The sequence below is a fragment of the Psittacula echo genome, assembly GCF_963264785.1.
Source record: "Psittacula echo genome assembly, chromosome: 1".
NCBI lineage: Eukaryota > Metazoa > Chordata > Aves > Psittaciformes > Psittacidae > Psittacula > Psittacula echo.
Window position 1 is genome coordinate 87089033 of NC_137735.1, and position 19545 is coordinate 87108577.

General features: G+C 40.6%; 2 protein-coding genes across 26 annotated transcripts in view; both read right to left on the reverse strand.

Annotated features, from left to right (window-relative positions):
* ADSL (adenylosuccinate lyase) overlaps positions 1 to 13283 on the reverse strand; it is a 31322-nt gene extending 18039 nt beyond the window's left edge. The window contains exon 1 of the mRNA XM_080639187.1: positions 13198 to 13283. The gene's annotated coding sequence lies outside the window, so the exon portion shown is untranslated. The remainder of the gene's footprint in view (positions 1 to 13197) is intronic.
* Positions 106 to 19545, reverse strand: part of TNRC6B (trinucleotide repeat containing adaptor 6B) — a 149636-nt gene continuing 130196 nt past the window's right edge. For 16 of the 25 annotated variants that reach the window (XM_080639181.1, XM_080639162.1, XM_080639170.1 and 13 more), the window contains 4 exons: positions 17201 to 17521; positions 16724 to 16794; positions 14748 to 14887; positions 106 to 13726 (listed from right to left, as the gene is read on the reverse strand). In XM_080639181.1, the coding sequence (XP_080495307.1) occupies positions 13336 to 13726; positions 14748 to 14887; positions 16724 to 16794; positions 17201 to 17521 (923 nt within the window). In that variant the 3' untranslated portion in view covers positions 106 to 13335. The remainder of the gene's footprint in view (positions 13727 to 14747; positions 14888 to 16723; positions 16795 to 17200; positions 17522 to 19545) is intronic. The other 9 variants (XM_080639174.1, XM_080639178.1, XM_080639168.1 and 6 more) reach the window with 2 other exon arrangements.

A 19545-nucleotide genomic window follows, 5' to 3' on the forward strand; every position in this document is an offset into this window, starting at 1 on the left:
TTTTTTTTCTTTTTTTCTCTAAATCCAGCATGAGAAATACAGTACCTGCTATGGCAAAAATACACATAAAATGCAACATTTCAGCTTATTTGTACATTAGTAGAGTTTAAACATTTTATTGTTGTTTTTTTTTTCTTTTTTTTAAGTGAACCAGTGATTTTAAGTACCACTATACTAAAAGTAAAATAAAAATATAGAAAAGGAGGAGAAGGGGGGAGGGGGAGGGCAGCCAGCCGTACAAGAGCACCTTCTAAAAAGTGCTGAGTTTCTGTGTCCATGGAAAACCCCTTAGGAAGTTCAAACTTAGGAAGTTCAAACAGGCGTATGGGATGGAAATGAAGATGAAACCTGGATATGCGAGACACTGCGTCATCTCCTCTATGTTCTCCCCGTTTGTCCTGTAATTTTCTTTACTGCACACCAGAAGAGGGGAGAAACCAGAGCTACGGAAGAGTTTAGTGAAGGAAGCCATTTCAAGTATAAGAAAAAAAAATAAACACTTAATAGGTAACTTGCAAATAGCATCAATATACACACAGCCACTATATTATTACAATGTCTGCTTCTGGGGGACAGTGTTTCAGGCAAGAGGACTTGAGCTGTACCTTCCTGTTACCTATTTATGTGCAAAGTAGAAAAGCTGCCTTTTCTAATCCAGCCGTTTTGGACATCACTGATTTTCTGTTCTGCAACCTCCTCCCCCCAGTTTGTAAGGAGAGGGGAAGGCGGCATTGTTTTACCAAGAAGACTAGATGAAATGAATCTATTTCTCCATTCCTCTTCCACCCTTCTCCCATTATTTGTTGGCAATGAAGAGAAACTCGCCAAACACCAGATGCCCACCATTAGCCAGTCCTGAACAGGTAGAAGGCATTTACCTTTGTAAACATAATCCCTTATGTTTGTGGAACTCAAAGCAGCATTTCGCATCTCCATCCAACCGGTGGAGATTAAAATAGATCAGAATGCTCCCCTGTCACTGCTTTTCCTCCTCCCCTTCCCCTCCCCGCCTCCAGAAAGATGACATTTGGTTATTTTTGTTAGAAGGTGGGGTTTTTTTGGTTCTTTGGGGAAAACGCTTAGCATTTAGTTCAAAGTAAACATTTTGGAATTACCATCAGCAGAGCCATAACTGCTGTTTGTTCTGCTTTCTAGATGAGAAAGAAGAAAGCACTGTGCATCAGATATTCTGCATGTTTTAGGGTGCGGCAGAAATCCAAGGTACGTATGCGTGTAAATCCCACAGGTGCACATGCATCATTTCAGCTTCTTTCTCTGCAGAATCACTGTATTTGCTTCCCCTTGAGTACTGGCAGAGATGGAGAGGGTGGCATAGGGCAACAGTGGAGAGATGTTCCTAAGGCCATGGGGAGCAATGCAGGACCAAGAGGACCAGGGAGTGTCAGATAGGAAGGTTTCAGGTATAGAAACCATATTCTTGATCTTTCAAAGGCCAAATTCCAAAAGGCATGGGCTCATATGCACATCCCTGAGACGCACATCCAAGAAAGAAGAAACAGTGACCACATGACTGGAGAGGGGAGAAAGTAGCAGAGGTTCCCTGACAGCTGTGGGATTTACCCAACGCAGACCTCTTCCCCCACCACCCTCCCAGGGACATTCTGGGAGAGCTGTAAGGCATATACACAAGCAGCATCTACTATCATTCCCTCTGTTCCTACGTTTTATCTGGCAGGTGATGGCTTCTGTGTATGGTGGACAAGAAGAGACACTGCATTTGAAGTGTGACTGGTAACACACTGAAATTATTTCAGGGAAGGAAACAGAAAGCCACTCTGCCCTTCATCCCTGGAGCAGCAGCATAAAGTGGAAAGGTTCTTCATATTACAGTCCCCTCTCTGGAACTACACATCACCACCACCTCCCCTTCCTGATGGCAGGAAAAGATGTGTCCACTTGAAGGATGACATTATCAAAAACTCTATTTGAAGGCAGGGGAAAATACACAAACTGATTCCAATTTGGTGATTTGATGAAAGAAGCAGCAAGCTCCAAGTACTTCAGTCAAGTTTGAAGCTTATCTAACAACTTGAGACATGTGACCTGTAGCAACACTGGCATAACTATGTAAGGAAGAGCAGGAAAAGGAAACTGGCATAAAGACAGAGAAGGAATACAAGTAACTGAATCTCCATCAACTTCTATTATGTAGGATCTTGAGTGTCGGATGGCTTTAATCATTATATATGTATTTAAAAGAAGTTATCTCCCTCCACACAAGCAAACAATGTAAAAAGAAGAACGATCTTGCTATAAAAACCTCCTAATACTTCTACCATGCTTTTCTTTCCTTTAAAGCACTTCACAAACACTTACTAGTTGATCCTCACAAAACCCCTGTGAGGTAGGTAAGTATTATTATCACCCTCGCTCTACAGATGAAAAACAAAGGCAAATAAGTTAAATGACTTGCCCAAGGCAAGGGAAGAGTAAGGGCCGATGTTAAAATTCAGGAGTTCCAGGCTTCTGGTCCTTTGCTCAAAACCACTAGCTCAATCATCTTTTTTGAAAGGAGATAACAGATGGTAATAAAAGCCTATTGAGTTTAGAAGAAAAGATTTAAAAGGTTACATCAGAGGGGGAAATGGAAAATGTACCACGAGGTATTTTTGTGAGTTTAAACTTCAGATTTTTTTTTTTCTTTTTTATTTTAAAGGCAATCTGACAGAGTGGAACCCTGATAAGATCACATCTGCAAGGCAAGCACAGATGCGAGAGTGATCATCAAGTCTATTACTTATTACAGTACTGTGAACGTCAACAAAAAAATTGCTGCATGAAAACACTGAATACAGGCAAGATAATCTCTCAGTTTATGATATTACATCTAAGATAATGCCAAGAGTAATGCAAGTACCATGGTACACCATGGACAAAGGAAAAAGTCAAGTCACAGGGTCCCTATAAAGATGACGAAGAGGGCAGTGACATCTACATTTTTCTGAGGAGACTGCTCCTGGAAGCTGAGCAACGTTTAAGGAACACACAATTCACAATGACTGCATTCTGGAGATGTGAGGAACTGAATCCTTTGTTATGACTCTTACGATATCACCTCATAGTAAAAAAGGATCACTTCTTTAAAACAGAGGGCCTTGTCTATTCATCAGTCTGATTTCCCTAAAACTTCACACACTGCCAACATTAATGCCAAGTCACTGGCAGTACAGACGACAAAGCACAGGTAGCTGCTATGTTGAAACGCAGTCCTCAGTCATGCTCTGATCAGCACTAGAAGTAAGTACCATCTCCACCATCTTGTCCATAGCTGTGCTGTTACTGTATGAGCTGTGCCAGAAAGAGCAGCAAAGAAAATTTTAGGGAGAAGAAAGTGTAGACATCGAGGCCCTGCTGTGTTCCAATTCTCCTGGAAGAGCACAAGGACTGCTGTAATGGAAAATGAGTAGTAAATTCAAAAAAGACAGTGCCTATGGCACCGTGTTTCCTGAGCTTGACAAGGGCCAGAACACAGGAGGTGGTAGACAGTTTCCCAGGTAGAGCTGGTGCCCCATTCACCCTATTGGCCCTGGGTTAACACTGCACGGCTAGAATTCACAACCCTGCATAAGGTTCAGAGCTGATCCCGTTTCGCAGTCAACATTAGTTTTCCAAATCTCTGCCCAGTTACCTATTGGCCAACTTCTGAAAAAGAGAGGTTCTTTTCAACTCCTTCTTGTTTCAAAGGCATCACCTCCCCACTTCCCCAAACTATAATAGATATACCATGGACACAGAAACTCCTAACAGTTTAGCAAAGCTATCTTTGTCCCCTACACCCCCTTTGCAGAATGCATAGTTTACAATTCACTTACAAAATAAAGAAGCAATGCTGACCACATATGGGACCTTTTTTTTTTTTTTTTGAAAAAAGAACAAACAACCTCTTCTTAAGTTCAGTATCAAAATTCACATTTGCATAATAATACATTTCAAGGCCATTAGAGAGGAATGAGAGCGAAGCAAAGAAAACTGCAGAGTCTCTCCTCTCTTTGTCTTCCTGAATAGAGCTGAGGGATCCCACTGGAGTTTCTTTTCAGGGTGGGAATTATGAAGGGCTACAGCAACAGCTCTTGTTCTTGTACACCTCATGTTTTGGGTGGGACGAAGAGGTGAATTATTAGGAAAATAAGAAAAAAACAAATGGAAGGAGACACTGCAGATTCCCATGTTTAGCTACAAACAGCTTTGAAGAAACAAAAAAATTACTTCAGATTTTTTACCTTTTTTTAAACACTTCTACCTCACCATTTCAAAAACTCTTTTTTTTTTTTTTTTTTTCCTTTTTTTTCTTCTTGTGTAATACCCTGTTCATTTAAATGGCAACATTAAGTGTGCTGGAAGTTGAAGGGTTGGAAAAAAAAGTTTTTCCTGTTTTTCTTATCAGGACACGGACAGAGAGGGTAAAAGTGTGCCTGCACCCACTATTTAACAGAAGCTACAAAACATCATCTTCTCTACATGTATAAATGTGTCTCAAACATCACTGTGTTTCAATTCTCCAGTGCTTACAAAAAATAAAGCCACACGCACACTCATGCACACAAACATAAAGAGAAGCCACACAATACATTTACAAACTCAACCTGCAATGGCAGACTAGCCTAAAACTATCAACAGCTTCTGTGCATCACATGACATCCCTTAGCACCCCCCCACCCCAATCTCTACCACATATGAATACGTATTGTGCAGTGTAGAGACCAGCCCAAAGATGCTGCTTATCAAAAGGGACCAGTAGGCTGCAATCTCAGTATCTGACCTCTTGAAAGAATAAATTGACCATTGTCTCCCCTCCAGCCCAAGTGGTCTCCTCAGTTAGACAGTCACTATACTCACAAAGGCACATTCATAAATACCACATTTAACTTACTGCTTGTAAAAACATAGGAGGAAAACGTTAAGCGCTTATACCCCAACCCATCCCTACTGACCCAGCAAGAAGTATCACAATAACGTATCACTTGGTGAGACCTTACTCTACCTTTAGAAGGTAAATATTAAAGAAGTCTTCCAACACCTCTTTTAAATCATTTTTTTTTGCATAAATGAATGCTTTTTCTTTTTGTTTTTGGCTTACATATTTTGGAATACAGCACACTCACTATAAAGCTCTGTTGTAAGGCTACCCCCTAAAGTAAGGCTGTTCTACCTTGGCTTGCATTTTCACTTCATTTTGCTTCTTCTCCACACGTTCCCAAAACAAAACAAAAAAACCCACACAGCGCCTTATATAGAAAGGGTAAGCCATATCTGGCAGGGAGAGGGAGGGGAAAGAAAGCACATAATATCATAACCATGTCACTAAAATAGCTATTCTAACAAGCTGTGCAACCTGCTCTTACTGCTCAACAGTAAATGATGAAGACAATGTTCACTTATGGTTGTGTTTCAGCTGAAACAGAAGTTTCCACTATGTCTTAATTAAAAACAAAACAGAACAAAAAAAATCCAGATTAAAAAAAAAGAGGAAATTATTCCTGTGAATGCAACAACACACTAATACCCAAGAGCCTCCTTGTATTGCGCATCCATTCAAACTTCTCCAGTCTCTTCCCCTCTGCCCACCACCGTCTAGAATGTTTGCTGCAAAAATACTTAATGCTGGCTGGCACAATGCATTCTTCCTCCTTCCTTTTCCTCTGGAGTGCTCTGTATTCATTAACAGAAAGGCTGTCAGAGTAAAGTCAAGGAACTCCCCTTTTCACTACAACGTTAACAGGAGACCTAACACTGCCAAATGTCACCAGTCCCAACTGTCACACATACTGGGTGAAAAATAGCTCTTTGCAGAGGGCACTTGATTTGCTAGAAACTTGCTTATATAGCAACACGAGTTTGGGAGACTTTGAGAGAACACCTTTCCCGCATAGCTTGATGAAAAGCAACACGCACACAAACTGTGGATGCAAGCGGATGTTGTCTGCTGCATGACACAGATGAAGCTGCATCTGTCTTGGCCTGACAATAGTTTCAAAAATAGGCTTCAAGCCACTGGGAGCTGTGGCGCTTTTGTAGCACAGATAAAACCTTAAATCACTTTTCATATAAGGATTAGAAGCTATAGTTACTACATCACAAAGTCTCACGTAACACCACAAAATAAAGAGCTATATTTTAAACAGGACCCTGACTCAGTTTTAACAGCAATGTAGACAGACCCTTGAATTCTACTGTAGACAAAGCTCTGCTTGGTGAGTAATTACAAAAATGGACCTAGTTAATATTATCTACTGCAGGGGAACTTTGGTAAAATTCAGCAACACTGGTATTTACAGTGATGGGAAACTTACGCAAAACATTGTGAGGGACATGAACTAGCACGGCTAGTAAAAATCTCCAGTTAGACCCCCGTCATTTAGCCCAACCAACAATTCTGCTACAGTGTAATTTTTGATTTGTGTTTTAGGTCTGGTTGTGAATTCAGGACAACAGGGAAAACCAGCTTTGTCTACACTGGGAAATTTTACTTATTTCTCCCCATTAATGTTGCCATCCTTCTGCCACAGATGGAAGCCTACTGCTGGAGTTGAAGGAAACGGAAGAGAGTTTAGGCTTTAGACATTTGTATTTTGACTACAGTGGGAATAACTGATAGGATCTAAGACTATCAGTTCCTAACTCTAAAATAGTAGCAAATAAACTACAGAACAGAAATGGTACTTTGTGCAATATCGATTTAGACAAACCAACAGATTCTGCATATGTTGTTTCAGACTCAGGACCGAAGTTGCACTTCAACAGCATTTGTTTGGTTTTTTGTTTTCTTATTTTCTAGAACTCATTTCAACTTAAGTTTTTCTTTGTATTACTTTCCTGCCCACAAATACATGCATGCATATTTACAATTAAGAAAGCTGCTTCTGCCAGGGGAACCTTACCTCTTCAGAGAGAAAAAACTACCTTTTACTCAGTCAGGACTCATACCCTGAGATGCTAATAACCATCCACCACAAACGCAGCATTTCAAACCACTCCAGAAACCTGGATACTAAGGTGACATGATTTACAGTGAATGTGATACATGCAACACAGATGTTTGCTGCACTGGAAATACAACAGATCTTCATGTGCTACCTTGGTCGTGGTCCAGCTAGGGTTTATTACACGAAGAGCCCTTACCCAAGCAGTACTCATTCATTTAAGGTCAGTGGGACTAAATCACATGAGGATCACTCCTGATTTCCTGGACCAGACTTGGCCAAATTTGGGTTTCTCACATACTCAAAATATACTCCTTTGAAAGACAACAGGGAGAAAATATGCACAAGCAAAATTAGAAACCTAACAGCTAAACGTAATTAAGAATGCAGCAAAAAAACTCTACAGTATTGTTTAGATGTACTATTGAGACACAGGGAAAGATGTGGCAGCATTTTTAGGAAGAAAGAATAGGGGAAAAGTTCTAAGGAGTAGATGTTTAGAAATTTCATGGATGGGGAAGCCAAACTAATGTGAAGGTTCAATTTTTATTTAATCCTTGAGGTGGTTATTCCAGCCAGTTTGTTGAAAACATCCTGTTTATACTGCGCAGGGAAAACACACTTGGCTTAATATTCTTGCTCATTACACAAGCCACTTAACATGAAACAAAATAAAAAACTTGTAAGGAAAACCTGACACCCTGTGACTGGAAAAAAACCCCAAACCAACAAAAAAAACCCACTCTCCGGACTGCTGGGCAAGTGTCCAGGTAAAAGCATAAAAAACATTAGGAAAAGATGGCATGTCTTCCAAAGTAGATAGTACTTACTACAGCTGCTTTCCAAAGTAAATGCTAGAGTTCTCAGCACAGGTTTCTGAGCTGTACCCTTGTTAGATTTTATTTCACTGTTAAAATGAAATACTGAAATGCAGTGAAGAGATCAAACCCATTACAAAATTCTCAGCATGATACACACTGCAGGGTGGGGCAAAGTGGCTAGTAACAAATGGATACTTGATTACAAGACTGCTAAAATGTATTTTTTTCCTTTACAAAATAAGCAATGGAGGATTCAAAACCAGGAAAAAAACCTGGAATGCTGAAACCACCTGTAGAGTATGTGTATGTTTAAAATATATAACCTGGAGAACCCAAACTAAGAACAAAATAATAAAAAGAGTTCTGTTTGTCACTTGAGAAAGTAAAAAGGTGTTTTTTACTGAAAGGTGTTCTGTTTGATTTTTCTCTAGAAAGACATGCCCATAGCCTATTCCGAGCTGTGCTTTCCCCAGCCTCTTTTCACCACCTTCTTTGTCGGTAAGTTTAAACAAGGTGTTGCCACCGATCCCCTCCCTGGAAAAAGCCCAGAAGTACTCTAGCATCAATTGCTGCTGACTTTTAGTTGTTATGAGCTCAAATGGTAGCAGAATTATTCACTACATTGAGTGCTGGTTGTCCCCAGCACCAGTTAGCACAGTGCTTGGGAATCACTTGCCATGGTCAGAAGTGCCATGACTAAGCCATTCTAGCAACATCATCGTTAGCTACATATATTCTGAGTGGAACAAAACTGTCAGCTCTAGCTGGAGAATTCTAACTTTAATCTTGCTTTAATGACTTAGGAAAATCATCACTAAGGAGACAGTCACTAACATTTGCAGGCTGCACGTTTAGCAAAAGGAGGAACAGACTGTTGTACCATGATAGGCTTGGACCCAGCAGACTGTCAATACTCCAGACTGCCAACCCTTTGGCAGCCAGTCACAACCTGCTTCCAAATGACTGTCAAGTTCCTGGGCTCCTTTTGACTAAATCCTACAACTACCTCTCTTTTAGGATATTGCAGATTTGGTAAAACACCTCTGGCAAAGCACTCGAACTCTCTCCATAAAATAACCCCCCAAACTCCTTAAACAAACCTTCCTTTTACTGACCCATGACAGGATTATTTTTTTTAAAGCACATTATTATTCTTATTGATGCATTATTTTCAATACACACGTATCCACTCAGATGTACACGCAGTGCAATATGAAAACACTGGGCAACTGATATGAAAAGGACAGAATTTGGCATCTTTTTTTTAATAACAGAAACTTAACTACTGTTTCGTAACTCACTGCATGACATATGCTTAACGTAGTATGCTCTTTTCCTTAAGAACGGGAACATTTACTTCCATCAAGTGGCTATACTGCCTCACTTTGCCTCATCTTCCCTCCCCTTCCCTACTGTAGGGCATGTGGGTGCATGTAAAAAGGCACTAGCGCGGTTTCTGTGGTTTGAGCCTAGCCATTTCAGGCAGAGCTAAGCCCCTGACCCTTAGAGCTGGGAGACAGAAGTTGGCCATAACCAACACCAAACTCTTGAAGTTCAAGACTGTAAGCCCTGACAGCCAGCAGCAATAGGGTGAACAGAAGAGTTTAACAGGTACTTTCCCCCCATAGAAAATATAACAGAAAGACTGGGAGGTGGGGTGGGTGAAGAGAAGCAAGCAGCAAATCTCCAAGTGGGCACTGGAACTGACCAAACAGGTGAAAACAGAAAAGCTCATTTCTAATGTACATTTTACTGGAGTTTTTACATATTGCCTCCCTTTTCTGTATTGAAACAGGCAGGATAATAAATCTACTTCATTACTGGGTATTCTGTCAGCACTGGTTTTCTTTAGCACTACTTAAAAGTGGTTTAAAGAAGCACCATCGTGTATTTCCTGCTAGTCCTCCTAACTGAGGACTCTTTCAGTTAAACTATACTGCATTTTAATTAGGTTTATAGTTTCACTTTGCTTTTAAAAAGGTGCTTGGAAGAATATTTTCATTTAGTTTCAATCAAGAGGGAACAAAGTGATAGATTTCCATTCACACACTTCTCCATGCGACTGCACGTATCTGCATGAGTAACAGAGCACTACAAATGATAACCCTTCTTCTCCCACAACTTGTTTAAGATTACGATGAATTTCTGTTGCTGATATTGAGCAGTTTTCTTAATGTATTTTATAGTCTTTAAAATTCTTGTTCCCCCCTTGACAGTAACTTTTGGAGATTTCTTCTTTTTTTCTTTTTCTTTTTATTTTTTTTTTAGCATTTTTATTTTAAAGTAAAAACTTTCAAACATTTTGAAGATTCAGGAACTTGCAAAAGTTTATCACAAGAAACAGCCATCTATCTAGGATAAGATAAGGTTAAATAAACCATCTTCAAAAAACTGGCTTCCTACCCTAGAATTCCTGAGAATGCTTGCAAATTTAAAGCAGGAAAATAAAATGTTAAAATAAAAACAAAAACACTGTTAAATGCTCCCAGAGTTAGTCTTCATCTAAAATATATATATGCACTTTTTGGTCTTTTTTTTTTTTTTTTTTTTGTATGTTTTAATTTTTTTCCCTTTAAGCTTACAATGGAAGAACAATTTAGCTTTTCTTTTTAAATATTTCAAATCCCTCATTATGTCTTGTAAACAAGAGGGGCTCTAGCACCCGGCTTTCACCGTAGTATCGCAATGACCTCAACTAGCCCAAAGTGCAGGAAAAGGGACCTTAGGGTAGGTTGGGAGAGAGAAGTGAGGGTGGAACACAGCAATGAACCAGCATGTATAGCAAATCATGTGACAGAACGGATACTGGCTTACTCAGGCCAAAGGTGCTTCGCTAGGAAGTACTGCTGGCACAGGACTTTCAAGAACCTGTTCTGCATGTCTGAGCGCGGCTGGCCTTCGAGCAGAGACTAGCAGAAACAAAGCTGTATGGATGTGTGCACGCAAGGGGCACTGGCTAGCAGGAGCTGGAAGAGAGCATTTTGTTTCTTTGTGCATGGTGGGATGGATGAAAGAGGAGACATGACAGAAAAGTATATTCAGAAGGGGCCAGAGTATGCTGCACACTCCAGTTTACTAAGCAAATACAAACCTACTCATACTTTTTGTCACGTAACACTCCGCATACAAATCTACAGGCATGTGTATATGCAGCATTTCCCTCAGTCAGTCTTCCTTGTGACATTGGGCTTACATAGAAAGGGCGAATTAAAAAAAGCCACCAAACTCCCTAGCCCTTCCCTCCCACCCCCTGCACAGGCATACACACACACGCGCGCGCACACACACCCCTCTACATTACTTGAATCTGCTTTTCCTTCTTCCCACCCAACCCACGCTTAAGAGTTAAATGTATTAGACATTATCATATCCTTCAATGAAAATGCTGAAGAAAGACTCCCCTTATCCTCCCCCCCGGATAATAAAGCCCGCGCACTGCTACCACTGAGGGCTGGAATGGACAGGTATGTGCTGGTACAGAATGTCGGCACTTTGATAGACAGTATAACAGCTGGACAACACCACATGGAAGTCCTAGCACTTACGGAAGAAGTACCGCCATCTCTCTTCCCTCTTCTCCCAGGCCCACTTCCTTCCCCACCCCCCCAAAAGACCTCTCACTTTATGTCAAGGGATGTTCCTTCAAGTCTGCTACAACTCTTTTTCACAACGGGTCTGAAAAGTTTTGTTCCCAGCGCACACATGCACGCACACACTGGCTATCACTGTGGATTACAGGTCACCCCTATCCTGCCCAGAGTACTACTATACTGATGCTAAAAAACCCCCAAACCTTTCCTTAAGTACAGAAATTAAAAAGCAACAGTACAGAAAAAAGTAAAAACAAAAGAACAAAAAGGTGCAATACTTCTTAAGGAAAAAAAAAAGAAAAAAAAAAGTCTTTGCTAGTTATATACCTCCCTAAGCAAAACCACATACACAGGAAAAAACACAACACAGAGAAACAAAAGGAAACCTTTGAAGTACACACTGGTTTAAGAACATTCATAAGTAAACGTTTCTGTCAGTGATGGTCTGGCGCTGTAATACACCAAGGCCTGGCACAGGTAACGCTCACCATGAAGGACGCAGAAAGGAGTTAGCTGCATGTGCTTTCAGGAGATGAGGCAGGCCAGCCAGCGATTTGCTGACACCATTTGGTTTTTGTCAGTTTTAACACAAGCGGTCAATCAAGTAAAAGGCTAATTTGGTTGGGCTGGACTTTTAAGCTTTTGATGGAGCCTTCAAGAATCAGCGTGGGTGCCTATATAGGTTTGGGGGAGAAAAGAAACACTGTTGTTCTTTTTAAAGGTACTGAAGCTTGTGAGACACTGAATAAGAGCATTTGACTTAGCTGCACAAAAAATAGCAATGTCTTATTTACTCCTCTTTTCCCCTCAATGGAAGAAAAAAAATGGCTTGCATTATATACCAAACATTCTAGGGTTCACTCAGTACAAAAACCCCACATGCAGACATAAATAAATAAATACACTGCTACTCAAAAGACAACATTGGCTCCCCTCTCACCAAATCCTTTGGATATGGCAGTGTTCTGCTCTACCACAGGGTTAGAACAAGGGCCAGGAAGCAACTACCCACTCAATATGATCTGCAGATTTGAGATAGCACCCTGCTAAAATGAATTTAAAAAAACCTACTGACGAATTTTAATCCAGCCCAACTGGATTCTGCTTCAGCCACAGGGACTCCACCATGCCAGTCTTGTTTTCAGAATCAAGACATGCAGGTGGCCAGCCAGCCCGTAGACCATCAGCAATGCAGCGTTTCAAGATTATATATATAGAGAAAAAAATGCACACACACGAACATGTGCACACACACTCACACAGAAACAAGCACACGTGGGCAGTTACATGTGCCAGAACACACTGGTACTTATCAACCAGCCAATCACAAAGTGTTGGTTTTTTTGTTTTGTTTTGTTGGTTTTTTTTTTCCTGTTTTGTTCTTTTTTTTTTTTTTTTTTTTTTGTGGTTTTTTTACTTTTTAGGTTTTTTTTGTTTGTTTGTTTTGTTTTTAAAGTGAGGCTCCGTCAAGTCTTCCCCTCCCCCCCCACCCCATTTTGCTTTTGAAACCCTCCCCTACCCCAACCCAACATGGTAGACCTAAGGACGGAAACACACCCAGTGCAAACGAAGTTAAAAAGCTATTTTTTCAGTATATATGTTTCTTAGCAACAACTTCCGTATAACATGAAAAAGTGAAAAACTAGAAACTAATTTTTTTAATTTTTTGTGTTTAAATTTAAATGGTATGTGTACTTGCTTCACATTGTCTTTCTAAGTTGGCGTTCATGATTCAAGTATTTCAAGAGTGATATGTTCTCTTTTTTGGATTCATATTCCAAACGAAAAAACTGAAGTTATATAAGGGAGGCAACTATGTGCTCAGACAGTCTGTCAATGACCCACCTTTTTTTTTTTTCTCTCTCCGTTTTCTTTTTTCCTTTTATAAATGTATTTATTGCAAGTTGAAAAAAACGAAAAGGTCAAGTTAGTGCTGCTGCTGTTCCAAAAAAGGTCACGAGGTCAGAGTTGAAAGTTCTAAGTTCAGATTGAATCCGACCCTCCTCCCAGAAGGTCTCCAGGTAGTAAGGGAGCAGGGCTGCCCATTCTGTGTGGATCCTCTACGCTTGGGACCCCCCACAAGCTTGAAGAATAGTTTGGGGGCCCCCACAATGAAGCGCCAGTGAGATCACTCCCACTGCTGCTGCTGCCGCCACCACTGCTCCACTGCCCAAGCCCTGTTGACCCACCAAAGAGATTCAAAGCAGGTCCAACTGGATCTGTCTGGTTCTGTCCTGTCTCCAGGGGTTGCCAGCCTGCTGTGGGTGCACTTGGGGTTGCTGCAGGTGTAGGGGGCTGAGCTTGTGCCAGAAAACGACTAACCTCTTCATCTGTGGCAAACTCAGCCAGGATGGTAGTGTTTCCCAACACACACCTAGAAGACAAGATACATGGAAGAAAAAAATAGTGATTAGAGCCAGAAGGTAAGGGCAAGGGATTCAGAAGGCATGAGAAACAACACTGTTAGGTGCCCAAACGAAAGCAGGTATATCAGCTTGCCCCAAAGCAGCAAGCACAGAAAACTTTAGCTGTTCTCAACAGTGAAACTGACTCACGAGAACAAGAACTTCCATTTTAAAAGGGGGAAAAAACCCACCAAAACCAAACCAAACAACTCCCTCCCTCAACATTCAGCTACTACGCCTGCAACAAAACCTTTCTAAATTTAAACTAAGGTCCTGAACATTAAGACTACGAGCAAAAAAAAAAAGTGCCTGTATAGTGTATCTAAAACGGTAAGTGCACATACACTAGCTACCTTTCTAACAAAAGAGAGGAAGAACAGGTTAAAAACCTGTGAAATTGAGAGTAAGATTAGTATAGTCCAAAAGTTTTCAGTGAGTTTAACCGAAACCATATTTATGTATTTAAATAATAAATACACCTCTATTTAAATAATAAATACACCTCTAGGCTCCACCAAGATTTCTGCCTCAAAACCTCCCTAATTTTCAAAACATACCAGAGCCATACTCAGCTACAAAAAGCTTATGAACACAAAACCTAAGATCTGCAGCTTTTTAGGTTGGCAATTTCAGGTCTATCTCAAAACTACAGCAGATTCCCACACATCTGGGTTATGCGTGTAAGAATAAGTTTCATTTGAAACAGTTCACAAGCCTTTTTAAAATGGCCAAAATTCTACACAGTAGGTGCATACTGGTCATAGTTCTATCCTATTTGCACCTTCTTAGCTTTGTATGTGCCGGCTTGTGCCAGCAGTTAAAGCTACACAGATAGAAAGCATCTTTGTTTCCCTTCTTCCTCTGCCAATGAATGAAAGAGTCCCTTCCAATCATGATACTTGAAACGAGTTTCCAAAGCATAAACACTGGACAGACATCTTGTGTTCATGACTAATGCAGTAACAAAGAACAGACATGGGGATTGCTTACATGTGCAGTGCAGTCTGGGCCTTGGCCGCCTCCTGTTTGGTGTTATATCGGATAAGGGCGGTGCCCTGGGTCAGGTTCAGATGGAATGTCAGCAGTGGGCCATGCTGCATGCAGATCGTCCTCAAGGTTGACCCATCAATCTGAGGAAGAACAGTCAGGATAAGGCACATGTTTCTAACTATTTCCCCAAAGGGACTTCAATCGTAACTTTGTCTTGGTAATTAAAAGATAAACTGCTCTCAGAAAGGGAAACAGGTGAAAGCACAGGGAAGTAAACAAAGGGGACAGAATTTTATTCTCAAACAGAATCAGTATACCCCGACTTCTAATAATTACAATGACTTTGCTTTATGGAATAATCTGACTTATACTTCCCGCTCACTTGCAGTTCGAGTCCAGTTTTCCACGCCTCACCAAGTTTCTTACATTGTCACTGTCCTTATGTTGGCTGGTTTTCCAGTATTTATATACATAACTTGTACTTCTTAACATCCTCAGCCATTTATACCAAGGGAACAAGTCTTAGTTTCCAGCACTCAGATTTCAGTAGAATTTAGATCAATCAGTATTTAAAAGTTTTTTGTAGAACTGGAAATACCACCTCTGCGATGAGGGTTTTCAAAAGTTTATTTTGGTGCTTTTTTGTCTTCATGGTTATGAAGACAGTGTCACAGAAACAGTTCGTGATCTTTCTGCCAAACCCAGCAATGTTCATTCCTCCTGAATTAATGTTTTCACAGCAGTTGTTGCCTACATTCCTTCTGCAGCAGTAACAGCTTGTTACTTACCTCCAGTAACTGCTGTTCTCCACGGTGTTCTGTACAGACAGATTCCATTCCTAGTATGCCACAGGAACATGCACACACGAATGGGATCCATATGTGCAGATACTTAAGGAAGTGCTATTTTCTTCCTTCTCCCTCCCCACCCTCTACTATAGAATACAATTCAAACCAGGGAAAAGGAAGTTGTATAGGAGTACGAACATGGTAAAAGTTAAAAACGAAGAAACTCGAAATGAAGATACTGTCCCTGAATCCACCTTATCCTTTATGCTTCCTTCTCTCTAACGCAGTGACCCACAATGAATAGAGGATTTGTTATGGAAGAGACAATTATAATCTGCTTCTTAATCTATTACCTTAAATGCCTCCAAAACTATATTCTTTCATTAAATAATTCCTAAAGCAGTATTAAACTACCTTGCACATGGGAGACTTAGAACTATGCCTCTTCACACCACTCCTGTATCCTTCATGTCAACCAAAAGTCTTTTCCATGAAAGGAGCACAATGTGCTATTTTGGGTGATCTGAATGAGGTGTTAAGTTTTTCCTTTCACACTGATGTTTCCTTAAACTGTAGTAGAAGCATGGTAAATTATCTTGCTGAACAGGGGACACTGTCTAGACCTCAGGGTGCTGCTGATAATCATACAGGCTTTTCCAAAGCCTTGAATACAGACTGAGATTGCTGAAACCAGGATGCCACAGAATTCATTCCGAATGGACACAAGCTCCAAGAATACTTGCAGGAATAACCTAACTAGACTGTTTTTGGCAGGAGTGCTGGAAACATTCTGTGGTTTCACTATGGAAACACCAAAGTGAAAACTGGCAGTTACACCAGCTTTCTTATTGACAACGTCCCAAAGAACAGTCTCTTTAACAGCTATAAACCATCCCACATTATGGTCATGCAACTTATCCTCACTTCCAAGAAAAATCTTTCTGTTCCAATAATTTTTTGAAAGTCTAGGTAATGAAAGGTTGTGTCGCAAAACCTGAACATCTTAAAGCTGAAGAGATTACAGTAGAAAAAACAATCAGACTGCAGCCCAGTTTAGAAGCAGCACATCTTACGTATGCTAAGAAATCTGATTTTGTTAGATTTTGCTCAAAGAGAAACACCTGCAGAATCCACAAATCTGTATCTTGGTAAAGCAAACAAGTTCCCAGAGACAACAACAGAAAATACCTGTGGAGTGAGATTGTGAAGAACCAGCCAGTAGCTAGGACGAACTGAGCCACCATCACTCCAAGTAGATGCTGCAAATTAGAAGACAGGATAATCAAGACAGATTTGATACAAAGAAAACCATTTCCTTTATATTCAGGTCTTTCAAATCTCAGGCAAATTCATCATTGGCATTATTAGCCCTGCTAACACATGAAAGCCTGATCTTCAGTCCTGAAAACAAAACCACATCTTTCCTCACATGTCCCATCAAGATTCACTTTTTACTAGAGTTTATCTTTGAGGAGCTTCCCACCCATGAAAACACCTATGAAAAGCCCCATGCAGTAGCTATTCCCTCCTGGTAGCTTCCAGCCCTCTTTACTTCTTCCCCTGCAGCAGGACCTGGAATTCCACACACAACCCCCACCCGCTGTCCAACCCCATTACTGACAGCAAAATTTCCATTTCAAGAAGGAACTTTTTTTTATCTTTTACCAGACAACTGCAACTTTCTTTCCTCCAAACCATTAGTGCTGTAAAACGTACACTCCTCAGGTCTGATCAATGGTGCTATCAGTTGATTCTTCTCACCAGAGCCAAGCCTTGAGTCCTGTGCCCCCCAGCCCCTGACCGATCGGGATGCTGTGCTGTTCCATGGAGATGATGGTTTGGGGTTGGTCAGGCCAGGAGGCGGGCGGGGCAGCCCTGTAGTGTTCCTTGAGGAAATATGGTTTTTCCACATCTTGCTGGAGAGATGAGTGGGATTGTGTCCTATGGGATCTGGGGACCATGTTGATTTGTAATCACTGAATTTTGCTAGAAGATTAAATAAATTGTATGTATTAGAGAAATTTGTGAGATTCAACTAGCCTTTGTCTGTACTACTGCTGTAAACCCTTTGGTCGTATTTATATCAGAGACAAGCACAAAGCACAAAACCATACAACAGTTAATTTACTACACCAAAAAAATCTTTGCTTATTTTATATATGCTGACGTTTAAGATAATGTAACCGGCTGCAGTATGTTCAACCATTAATAAGATGAACGGCAACTTTGATGTCCACACTACATTTCCTTTGAAAACCTGAGAATTCTTACAAGTTGGGTCACTACAAACCTATAATAAAACTGAATGCTCTTCCTGCTTTCACTAGATTCAGTTTGCTTTACAGATACGTGAATTCTAAATCCCTAATTCAGATGACCTGCCTTCTGGCTGTAAAATGCGGGTGAGCAGAAATGCAGATGAGCAGAAAATGGTATGTGTGCCAGGCACTAGCCTAGTCTCTTCAATTCAACTATGACCTCAATCATTTTTAATTTCCTGGATCTTTCTTATGTGCTAGACAAAACTTAAGCAGAGGTAAGAAGCTGATACATGCCACTCCTTTCCTCCCTAGGACTATGACTCTGTCATTGGAATCCTGCATACACAGATATTGCTTCAAACCAAAGTGACCCCAGAAACTGGCAGCAGGAACATTTTTTTCCCTCAAAGCTATATAGGATTTTCAACAGATTTTGTGAAGACGCTGCAATAACATATGAACACAGCTTTCATTGAGTAAGATACAAAAACCAGAGTTTGAGCCAGATGTAGCTCTGTGCCACGTTTGTCACTTCTGCTATTTACACACATTCCTTTAATTTTAAGAAGCTGTCAAGACACTCTCTTCAAGAGTAAAGTCTTGCATTTGTAAGAAGTTCAAAATCCAAATGGTTTGTCTGGAACAAGTACTTCCAGCATCGTATTCAGAAGCATGTGCAGAAACCGTTTTTCACAAGAAAGCTTTAGAGACCTTCTTACCAAGCATCTGAGACAGGTATCTAATTTACTATTTACAGGCCAACCTTTAAAACCCAGAGGATTAAAAACACTCTCTCCAGGTTTCAGGGAAGGATGAGTGGCTATAAAAGCTGAGGCAATACTCTTTTCTTTCACAGCACTTCAATATTCTAAAGTTAAAATTAATAAAATCACTCACCTAAACTCATACAGCAGCAGGTATGTTTAAAAATCTACAAACCAAACCCTTACACAGGTCAACAGATTGTGCATGTGGGGTTTTTTCCTTTTTGTATTTGCTGCTCACTTCTTTAACTTGCATAATGTGCTGGTTTTGGCTGGGGTAGAGTTAAATTTCTTTCTAGTAGCTAGTATGGAGCTATATTTTAGATTTGTGTTGGAAACGTTGATAACACCGGAGTATTTTAATTACTGCTGAGCAGTGCTCACACAGAGTCAAGGGCTTTTCTGCCTCTCACCCCACCCCACCAGTGAATAGGCTGCAGGTGCACAAGAAGTTGTGAGAAAACACAGCTGAGACAGCTGACCAAAGTGATATTCCATATCATATGGTGTCATGCTCAGCATATAAAGCTGGGGGAAGAAGGAGGTGGTGGGGGACATTCAGAGTAATGGTGTTTGTCTTCCAAGTAGCTGTTATGCATGACTGAGCCCTGCTTTCCTGGAGATAGCTGAACACCTGCCTGTTGATGGGAAGTGGTGAATGAATTCCTTGTTTTGCTTTGCTTGAGTGCGCAGTTTTTGCTTTACTTATTAAACTGTCTTTCTCAGCCCATGAGTTTTCTCACTTTCACTCTTCCAATTTTCTCCTCCATCTCACCAGTTTGTTGGCAAGTGGGCTGGTGAGCTGGAGTTAAACCATGACACATAACTAAGACTTTTGTATAGGGGTGGGAGGAAGGGTAAAGGATTTTTAGTCTAGTTTTTAAAGCAATTACAACGGAGTATTTTTTCATCAGGAGGATCAACCACTCAAACCTGAGTTCCTCAGAAATTACTGAAAGACTGAATATTCAAAGTGAACCAAGAA